General features: G+C 37.9%; 1 protein-coding gene across 1 annotated transcript in view; it reads right to left on the bottom strand.

Moving 5' to 3' along the window:
* wdfy3 (WD repeat and FYVE domain containing 3) overlaps positions 1 to 11664 on the bottom strand; it is a 123436-nt gene that overhangs the window by 65111 nt on the left and 46661 nt on the right. The window contains exons 15-17 of the mRNA XM_062416820.1: positions 11433 to 11647; positions 7750 to 7862; positions 3295 to 3532 (exon numbers count right to left, since the gene is read on the bottom strand). Coding sequence (XP_062272804.1) covers positions 3295 to 3532; positions 7750 to 7862; positions 11433 to 11647 — 566 coding nt within the window. The remainder of the gene's footprint in view (positions 1 to 3294; positions 3533 to 7749; positions 7863 to 11432; positions 11648 to 11664) is intronic.

Raw genomic sequence — 11664 nt, 5'->3', positions numbered from 1 at the left:
TGTTTACTGTGTGTCACCGTTAACATGTGTGTGCTTTGTATGTTTTGCTAAAAAAAGTACGAGCAGGTGATTTGCCAAGGACACCCCCCCCCCCCCCCCCCCCTCCATATGCCAACATTTCCTCTGACCCCCCGACATGCAACATAAAGCAGCAGCACCCTGTCAGCAGCACCCAAGGGCCACACAATCACATGGCATAAAAAGGCGGAAAATGAGCCTATTTGTATGCGACCGAAGGCGAATAAAAGCCTCCTACTGAGACTGTTACAGGTGCTGCTGAGAGGTTAAATAAAAAATAAAAAATAAAAAAAAATACAACCTGTTTCATCACAGGGGGAAAATAACTTGTGGCACCCTGAGCGCTGTGTCACTGGTGAGGAAAATTGATCCGTAAAAAGAAAGATTTTAGAGGAAAAGTTGTTGACAGAACACTGTTGGTGGCAATTTTGATAAATAAAAAGGATTTTTTAACCCTTACAACACTGTTCATATTTGGGCATTACATAGAATCCCTTCATAATTAGTGTCTATACATCATTTTGGGAGCATGAATCATCGTCAGTCTTTAATAAATGTGATGAAATGTGCACAAATATTTTTAGAAAGTTGAAATATTTCAATTTTTTTGCATAGTCTGGGTCACTATAAGATAAGTTATCAAATTCCTGGATTAAAGAAGAGGTTTTTAAGGTTTGTTTTTCTTCAGTCAGATGTAAAAAAGGGTCAAATTAGACCCTGAATAGTATGTAAGGGTTAAAACGGTGTAATGAAGACTGTCTTACGTCCATTTATAATATGCACATTCAATCTTCTGTCATTGAGTATGATGGATAACATATCTTTAAGTGTTTTTCAGTGATAAATCTCATGCTATGCTTTTATATTAATCAATACAGCTGTCTCTACACTGTGTTTTTAAGCTTTAAGTCTATTTTCATCTGCTTTATGTGCATAAATCCTGTTTATTAGGTTCTCAAAAGCTTCTGAAACTCGTGTGACCCATGCTCAACACAGTACCTGAACGCCTCATGCGTCATGCTTAACGCTATAAACTTTCTGTGCAGAGACATGGTGTTATTTTACTATTTTTATAACTCTTTTAGCAGACTCTTTTTACCCAAAGCAACATTACATCAGAGAGCAGAGATGTAGTCAAGAGAGAGCAACATAAAGCTTAAAGTTTGAGTCTGGTAGCAATAAACTTCCTGTGCACTACCTGCCCCGAGCGGTCAAACACAAAATAAATAATGCAGCGTTAAAAGTTATATAATACTGCAGTAACTGTGTGATCTGACATTTCTCAAGCAATCCAAGCTACATTTTAAACTCTGTGTGTTGAAATAAAACCTTACAGCCATCCAAGTTTTATCCATAAATTCGACTGTAGGACTGGAGAAGAAGAAGAAGAAGAAGAAGAAGAAGAAGAAGAAGAAGAAGAAGAAGAAGAAGAAGAAGAAGAAGAAGAAGAAGAAGAAGAAGAAGAAGAAGAAGAAGAAGAAGAGAAGAAGAAGAAGAAGAAGAAGAAGAAGAAGAAGAAGAAGAGAAGAAGAAGAAGAAGAAGAAGAAGAAGAAGAAGAAGAAGAAGAAGAAGAAGAAGAAGAAGAAGAAGAAGAAGAAGAAGAAGAAGAAGAAGAAGAAGAAGAAGAAGAAGAAGAAGAAGAAGAAGAAGAAGAAGAAGAAGAAGAAGAAGAAGAAGAAGAAGAAGAAGAAGAAGAAGAAGAAGAAGAAGAAGAAGAAGAAAGAAGAAGAAGAAGAAGAAGAAGAAGAAGAAGAAGAAGAAGAAGAAGAAGAAGAAGAAGAAGAAGAAGAAGAAGAAGAAGAAGAAGAAGAAGAAGAAGAAGAAGAAGAAGAAGAAGAAGAAGAAGAAGAAGAAGAAGAAGAAGAAGAAGAAGAAGAAGAAGAAGAAGAAGAAGAAGGATAATAGCTCAGCCCTCAATGCAATAGTTCAAAATGAATAACCATGACAACAATATTCGACATGACACGCCATTACCGCCTCATTTGGTGTAGCACATGATGCTGCAGTGATGTCTGGAGGTTGGGGAAATAGCACCGGGAGAATCTGAGCTTTGTGATCATTAAACAAATGTCCTTCCTGTGCTGTGCAGTTCACATGAGGAGAGGAATGTGGTGATAGAGCATGTGATTAGAGCTCGTTCTCCAGAGCAAATGACAGTTCCAATTGTGTAAAAAAAAACAACTAATTTAACAAAACTGATGGAAGTAGGGCTGGGCGATGTGGGAAGAATCAAATAACACGATAATTTTGACCAAATACCTCCATATCAATATTTTAACAATCAATATTATAGGGATGACTATCGGTGCTTTCACAAAATATTTACACAATGAGATTTTTGATAAATAATCATCAGTAATGTGGATATAATGACTAAGTCTTTTAAGCTCAGAAAATTACATTTTTACTGTAATAAAGCTTTAAAAAGCAGGAAAAGACACTTATTCTATATCATGATTAGGGTTAAGATGTTCTATAAATGTCCAGTAAATTTTCTGGAAACTTTCAATTGCAGTTAAACTGGGGGAATTTTGGAAATATTCCAAGTTGGAAACTTTCCATGGAATTATGGGAATTATGGGAATATATGGGAATTAACTGGAAATTTGGGTACTGTATCAACTGTAAACCAACATAAATATAAACATTTTGTTTTTTCATAGGCAGACATGCATGCAAACTACATTTTGACTGATTTATTTGTGATTATTACTTTCATTGAACAACAAAAACATGAATGTTGAGTAAAATAAACATTTTCCCTTGTATAAATCATGTGTGCATGTGATGGAGTAATGCACAGTGCATGTCGGGTTTTTGTGACCCTGCAGTAAGTAATGTGTTATGTGCATGTGATTGAGGAATAGGGGAGATATTCAACTGTATCTGCATTAAATCTGGTTGTTTTAACCAAGATTATGCTATAAGATGTTTTCTAACTACAAGTTTCCTGTTATAGGTTAACATGCAATTTTGTAAATTTCCAGTTTATTTCCCTTAATTCCCATATATTCCTGTAAATTCCCATATATTCCCATTAAATCCCATGGTGAGTTTCCAACTTTGAAAATTCCCGGCATTTTGCAGCCCTAGTCACAATGTTACGATATTCAAAATCTAAGAAGATATCTATAAAATATCACGATATCGATATAATATTGATTTATTGCCCAGCCTTAGATGGAAGACTTACTCACACATCATCAGTTAATGAGATAAAAATACTCATTACAACAAGAATCAAACTCATTTTTTTAGTAATCAGTCATACTAACCCGAAGCCTTCCAGCGAAGTGTCAAACTCCACGAAGGCGGGCGTGACGGCCGATCCGTGCAGTCGGATGTCGTGGGGCGTTGTCATGGACACCAGGCACTTGACTCGGGTAAGGGGAACGGTGCTGCCCTCGGCGGAGCGAACCAGGCTGCGGCTGATGCGGTACTGGCCGTTGTCCTCTGCCGGCGTGGCGAAGACGCTGTCGGGGCCGAAGCCCTCCATGGACATCGTCATACTGTCTGTGAAGCCAACAGGGTTACATTCAAATTAGCATGAGCTTTGTGTTTTAAAATGAGACACAGATTACATTATCACTGTCACAATAATTATCCACTTATCGTACAATAACATAATTATCAGCATCATCATGTCTATCTACGTCTTATCATATGATACCTTGACTATTGTTTTGACCTCAATATTGCCGCACTTCACATTAGCAGCTAAGAGGCTATTCATGTCACATTGGCTAAGTGAGTAGTATCCTCCATTCCTCACTGTTTTCTTCCTGAGTGGAGACTGAAGAAGAATTAAAGGGAAATAACTCTGTCCCCAACCATGATGGCAGTCTGTGTTTTTACACAAGTGTAGCACCAACTCTCCAATCCCTTTACATTATTATGCTATTATATCATCATTACATCAGTGGTATAACATGATCTTAAAATGACAATAAAATCGTTTATCGCGATAACTTCTGAGACAATATATCGTCCAACTAAAGTAGTTATCATGACAGGACTAGCTTGCATTTTATAGGCCAAAATGTATATTTGAATGTGATTATATATTTGTTCGGGCTGCACACGCTCCGTCACATGGGTGTGGTTTTATCTTATTTTATCTGGTCACTTGGATGGCGGTGGCAATTTTAGACAAATGGGATTAGTTATATTCTCTGCTGACTGTCGTTATCGTCACCATATTATCACATCATATCACATCAGGTGTGGTTTAATAATTATAGTGCAACAGCTGCTTTTCATCCAAAAAAAGTGTTAAACTTCATCTGGTCGTCAGCATGGATTCATGTGGACGTGTCACAGATATGAGCCTAATAAATCTATCAGCTACTTTTGCAAAACCGCTGCAAACATCCTAAAATAATCATACTCTCAAATTCATCCTACACCTTTTTTTATGAGGTACTGTAATGCACCACATAAGCTACAGTTTCTATCCAATGTTGCAAGGTTTATATGTTTATATTCTTGCACAAAAAAATTGATGTGTGCATATAAACATTCCCTCCATTAAGTCCAAAGCATTTTTATTGCCACAAGATTTGCAGGAAAAATCCATTGTGTTTTATAAATGGAGCCAATAACCTCACATATTTCTATTCTTTTGTTTCCTTCCTGCTGTTTGCACTCTGTTTCTCCTGATATGAGACTTACATCATTTTTTTTGCTTCCTCTGCTGCACAAAAAGCTGAAGTTATAACTCACTAAAGCAGCATGTTAATAAAAAATGACTTTTAGATATATCATTAACTAGATCTGTCCCAGCCAGCTGATGATGTTATGTAAACTCTTTTTTTTGAGTAAGCAGCATTAAACCAAGTCTGGATTTTCCCTGTCAGTCCCGGTCTGAGCTAGAATGTTTCTTCTGAGATTACAGACGCAGAAGCAGATTAGACGCAAAACAAACGAGCTCAAAACAGGAATTACACCGTCCTGCAATGGCAGCTAATAAAACACGCTAGATTATCTTCTCAGAGAGACACAGTGGCTGCTAGTAAAGAACAGTAATTAGCAAGGACTTAATATCCATTCTCAGCTGGGAAGGAGACACAATGAGCAATTAGTGCATGCTGAGGAGCCCAGAAGTTTACCAACATTAGCAGCTGTTCATAGCAAACAGCCCATTAGCAATAGATTCACAGTTGCAGGCGGGTCTTTGCTTAAATACGCCGTTTACACATCAACTGGAGTTTAATCAGAGGCTGTAAGTCTATTGTGAGTTTCCTACAAGCTGGCAGTGTTGCTTTTCTTACAAATGAATGCATGCAAAACAATGTTTAAATAAATCAGAAGGTGCCGAGTTTCTCATATTTTACAGCTCCGAACTCTGAAGAGAGAGAATTTAGTTGTGGTTAAAACATAAAGGTTGTATATAAGGGTCAGTGACTAATAAGGGTTGGCATGATGAGCAATTACAAAATATCTTAAAACTAGTTTTAAAAGCAGCATCAGGTTTGTTAAAATGTACATTTAGTATTGTTGTTGGTTTTATGTAATTTGCACCATTTTTTACCAAAAGTAAGACTGAATTCTCCTGAAAATGTCAAATGGTGTAACCACAAAATAATGATACATATTAAATATTTCATCACCTACAGTGTATTTAAGTGGACTTATACTAATAATGACTTCATTAAAACAATATAAATGTGTCCTGATCTCCATGGTTACCAGATTAAATGTAATATTTAGAACAATTGTATTCCATTACCTTTATTTAATATAAAAAGTTATAATGTAAGATCATGCCGAACTAGTTGATATGGTGTTTTATTGAGAATTTACTGTTTTTAAGCAAGTTGAATTATTTGGTACAAAGTTTTTATGGTTACACCACTTAGACATTTTTGCCATAATCCTCTAATATATTCTCTCAAAATGGATTAAAAGCAGAAATTTGATGCTGGGTCCACAAAAAAAGAATGTGTGCAAGTTATTCATACGTTTATTTTCACATTTTAACCCCTTTAAATTTAAACTAAACCACATGGACACAAAAACACGTCATTGACTTCTATACTGTACTGTATGTAACCGTTTCACTGACTTTGCAATCACCTGAAGCTTTTAGAAAAAAAAACCTATAGAGTCGCTCGCTTTCCACCACTGAGCCCTCACAAGTCATTTCAACTGCCAATTAAACGTCGACGGAAAGCTCATCCCCTGCAATCACGGCCCATTCACCGCAGGATTCGTGCCGATGAGCTCGCAGAGTGAGTGAAGCAAAGAAACAGGCTGAAGCGGCATCGCTAGAAGATTGATGGCCTTTTATATTGAAGCGGGAATGTTTTCCCTGGAGGAAAAGCTGGTATCGCTGTGGCAGATGGGAACGGCTCCTTAAATGACACCGTTTCATAACTGTACTGCAGGATTGCTGTGAACTTAAAGCTCCATGATGCTGGTTTTCGGCGATAAAGATGCGGCACAAATTCAAATACACTGTCACAACTGCAAAGATCTTTTACCACTTTGTAAAACTCCCCATCTGTTTGTATACAATTTATATGTCCAATAAAAATAAACTTGTACTCAGATATCTAGCATTAGCTTTAAGGGATGTACTGGAGCTTAAAAAAAGATACTAAAAGCCACTTTGCCAACAATACTGGGAGTTAAACTGTGTAAGATATCCCAAAATGTCTCTTAACCCTTTACATACTGTTCATATTCTGACTCATAATTAGTCTCTGCACCAATTCACATTCATAAACTCCCCGTAGGTTATTAATAAATGTTTGATTAATCCTTAATGAAGCTGTCAGAGAGCAAACAGAGTGTATTCTGTTTATTTATGGGAGAAAAAAGACATTTTTAATCACTATTTTATGATCCAGGTGAACATTTTACATAAGAATATGGTCATTTTTTAATTTTTTAATATAAAAACAGGTCAAATTTGTACATTTGCATCTTTAAAAATGTGTATCAGCCAGACAAAAATTAAAAAAGGTGTATTTTATTCCCATGTTTCTATACTGTGGGTCACATTTAGGGAGTCCAGCTTAAAGAAATTGGGTCAAATTTGACCCTAACCAGTATGTAAGGGTTAAAATAAAAATTATACTGCAAAAATAAAACTAAACAGCACATAAAAGTGGTGCTTTATGTAGATTGTGATAAACACATTTCGTTTTCAATGGGGGAAAAGGACATTCACCATCACTATTTTATAATCCAGGTGAACATTTTATAGAAGAATATGGTCATTTTTAAATGTTTTAATATAAAAACAGGTCAAATTTGTACATTTGCATCTTTAAAAATGTGTATCAGCTGCTTAATAAATAAAAAAGGTGCATTTTTTGGCCATTTTTTTTTACTGTGGGTCACATTTAGGGAGTCCAGCTAAAATAAATTGGGTTAAAATAAAAATTATACTGCAAAAATAAAACTCAATATCACATAATAGTGGTGCTTTGTGTTAATTCTGATAAAGAGCTTTAGTTTTTAAATGTGTTGCCATTATATTTTTAAATCAAATTTCTCTATCTACTATACAAGAAGACATTAAATTTAACTACTAATTAGTGGTTTTAAAAGTTTAAACACAGATATATATAGTATTATTTCATATTTAAACAATATTTGATGCCTCGAGCAGTTAAAATGAGTGTTTGAGGGGCCTCTAACAGTAAAAGCTGCTTGATTTGAACTATAAAGAAAGTTTAAACATCAGCAACAAGAACAGAAACAGAGAGTTGTTTAATTCTTACTTCTCATCTCAGCGTCGTAGCTGAGAGAGCTCGGTTTGTGGACTCGGTACTGCTTCAGTAGCTTCTTATCCCACGCTCCGCAGTTCAGAGGGTTTCCGAGACGTAAAAACTCCCTGGAGAGAAAAAAAAGAAGAAGTGACCATGATAACAAGAATAAAAACAGTTAGTGGATATAGAGGCTTGTAAAAAAAAAAAAAAGGCTTTAACACTATAACACTGAAATGAGGCTGACTTGTAGCGGTCTCAGGAGGATGAGGAGCAGTTTCTGAACCACTGCTGAGGAAGAGTAACAAGGCTAAAACGTTCAGGGTGGGCTAAGAAACATCAGCTTTTCACAGAGGATGACTGGAAAGTTTGGGATTTATGGCAGTAAGAGAAGAGTGAATGTGAGGAGACGGACAGGAGAGAAGTGTGTCAAACCCTCAGTGAAACATGAAGGTGGGAATATTAAAGTCTGGGGGGGTTTTTGTTGGACACCTGCACCGAACTGACTCCACGCTGATCAAAGAGACGTAGCACTCCCATTCTTCAGAGACATGCTGGATAATAGAGAGGATAATGACCCCAAACACACCTCTAAGCTAAAGACCAAAGAGTCCTGACTGTCACCCCTCTGGCAGTTGAACATTGAAACATTGTCAAATCACGCTGGGATAACTGGGACGGGTCTTCAGGTTTAGTTCTCCAGTGTTCGCTGTCATTAAAGCAAAAAGGGGGGAAGGAAGGAAGGATGGATGGAAGGATGGAAGGATGGAAAGACGGAAGGAAGGAAGGAAGGAAGGAAGGAAGTATGCAAAGAAGGAAAGAAGGGAGAGACGGAAGGAAGGAAGGAAGGAAAGAAGGAAGGAAGGGAAATGGGATATGAAGGAAAAGAGGGAAGGAAGGAAGGAAGGAAGGAACAAAGGAAGGAAGGAAGGAAGTAGGGAAGGAAGGAAGGAAGGAAGGAAGGAAGGAAGGAAGGAAGGAACAAAGGAAGGAAGGAAGGAAGTAGGGCAGGAAAGAAGGAAGGAAGGAAAGAAGGAAGGAAGGAAGGAAGGAAGGAAGGAAGGAAGGAAGGAAGGAAGGAAGGAAGGATGGAAAGAAGGGAAAGGGGATATGAAGGAAAAGAGGGAAGGAAGGAGAACAAGAAAGGAAGGACAGATGGAAGGAAGGACGGAAAGAAGGACAGAAGGAAGGAAGAAAGGAAGGCAGGAAGGAAGGAAGGAAGGATGGAAAGAAGGGAAAGGGGATATGAAGGAAAAGAGGGAAGGAAGGAGAAAAAGACAGACAGGAAAGATGGAAGGAAGGAGGGAATAAAAGAAGGAAGAAAGGAAGGACAGATGGAAGGAAAGACGGAAAGAAGGAAGAAAGGCAGGAAGGCAGGAAGGAAGGATGGAGGGATGGAAAGAAGGGAAAAGGGATATGAAGGAAAAGAGGGAAGGAAGGAGAAAAAGACAGACAGGAAAGATGGAAGGAAGGAGGGAAAAAAAGAAGGAAAAAAGGAAGGAAGAACGGAAGGACAGATGGAAGGAAGAAATGCAGGAAAGAGGGCTGGATTGGACCCCTCTGCGGGCCAGTTCTGGCCCACGGACCGTATGTTTGACACCCTTCTTCTAAGTAAATACGCCTGCACAAACCATTTTTATCATTCTGAATACTTTTTATGAAAGTTTACCACAACATATTTTAAGCTTAAAGCCTGTAAAAGCTCAGTAAGTGTTCTGGCTCCAACACTGCCGGGTCTACTTATACTTATACTGATCATAAAAAACTACGTCTATATATATATATATATCTACGTCCTATTTGTGCTCATGAAACATACCGAGGCACTCAGGATAAGAGTCTCCATCTAACTGTCTACATTATGTCAAGTCAGCAGTTAAGTTGCAGGCTGACTTCTACTTTTCCAACAGCATGTGTTTAAAAAAATCAATAATGAGGTTGAGTGGCACGTAAAGTCACTTAAACCCAAATCGACCCAGTGACGGTTCGTGTCAGATGTCATGGCAACGAGTGAGCGACACCGGCAGCTTTAACCAAGAATAACAACCGAGGAAGAGACGGAAAACACTGCTGCCGGCTAACGCTGGAAGAACAGAAACAAAACGAGATGAGGAGAAGAATTAATGAAGGGGGAGAGGAGGCGATGTGACAGAAGACGACTGGCAGCAGGAGGAAGAGGAAGAGGAGGAAGAGGAGGAGGAAGAGGAAGAGGAGGATGGGGAGCAGACTGACAGCTACAGATATGTTTACCTCCAGCACAATTTCAGAAGGAGAGAGACGAGGATATCAGGCAACGGAGGCTCCATTAACATATGAAAAGAAGCAACCATGTGCATGTCAAATACCCCCCCCCCCCCCCCCCCCTCTGTTCCTCAACCCCAATCTCCCATCTCACTTAACTAGTCAAGCGGGAAATGAGAATTGCTCAGTTTTGTCTACATGCAGAGCCTCCTTCACACATTCAAACCTGTCAAAGCAGATTACTCTCCCAAGACGTCATTTCTTTCAGTCACTGGAGGAAAAAAAAAAAACCCTCATCTCTGTTTATAACTTAATAGATTACTTTAAATGTTACCAAGGGACCATGCTTATATTAGTATCTGTATTCACATTTTAACATTAACATATTTAGCATGCTGCCAAACTACTTTGGGATCTATTGAATAGCTAATGGAAGAAGGGTCGGTGTTAGAAAAGCAGATGCTGCAGCCTAAACGTTTTCGGTCATAAACTGCTTTATTTATTTATGTTTTCTTTTGTTTTTCCCCTTTAGGAACAGGAAAATATGATTGTTTGCTTTGTTTGTGCATGTGTGTTTGAGTTCAGTGACTAAACTAACATTAAAAGTTCAATCCCAAACATTAGCATAAAAGCTAAAAGCTAGCATGCTTAGATAGCATTCAGCTAGCAGACACTTTAAGTGAAGTGGGTCAGTGATAATTAAATAAGGGTTGACAAGATGAGCAATTAAATAATATCTTGAAAAATTGTTTATTGGTTTTATATCATTTGAAATGACATTTGCACCATTCTTTTTTTTTACCAAAAGTAAGACTGAATGCTCCTGAAAATGTCAAATGGTGTAACCACAAAAGAATGATAAATATTACATATTTTATCACCTACAGTGTATTTAAGTGGACTTATACTAATAATTACTGTAAATGTTTCCTGATCTCCATGGTTACCAGATTAAATGTAATATTTAGAACAATTGTATTCCATTACCTTTATTTAATATAAAAGTTATAATGTAAGATCATGCCAAACTAGTTGATATGGTGTTTTATTGAGAATTTACTGTTTTTAAGCAAGTTGAATTATTTGGTACAAAGTTTTTATGGTTACACCACTTAGACATTTTTACCATAATCCTCTAATATATTCTCTCAAAATGGATTAAAAGCAGAAATTTGATGCTGGGTCCACAAAAAAAGAATGTGTGCAAGTTATTCATACGTTTATTTTCACATTTTAACCCCTTTAAATTTGACTAAACCACATGGACACAAAGAAAAACACCATTGACCCATTAATGTTCACACCCTAACCAACTACTTCTAATATCTCTGTACTCTTGAGTTCAAGTTTCATCTCTCAGAGTCAGGACAAATTTCACAGTAGTAAGAATGTCCTTTTGGGGTTAAAGTTACAGTAATTTTAAGGTTAGGGACGCATATATAAGACTGGTCCAGTACCTGAGTGCCATTGGCTGCAGGGCCTGCGAGGCCAGCCTCTCAAACATCCTCTGCAGTGGGGGGTGTAGCGGGTGATCTTCGTCACCGAGGGCCTGACTGCAGCGCTGCAACAGCCGCTGATGGAGACAAGCTTCACACAAGACCTGCTGGTTCCTCTCACTGTTCACCAGCAGCTGGAGGATGTTGGCCACCGCCAGCTGCAGGTCGAGGGCATGCTGGAGGGGAAGGGAGC

The sequence above is a fragment of the Scomber scombrus genome, chromosome 4, assembly GCF_963691925.1.
Source record: "Scomber scombrus chromosome 4, fScoSco1.1, whole genome shotgun sequence".
Lineage (NCBI taxonomy): Eukaryota > Metazoa > Chordata > Actinopteri > Scombriformes > Scombridae > Scomber > Scomber scombrus.
This window is presented reverse-complemented; position numbering and strand designations above follow the sequence as displayed.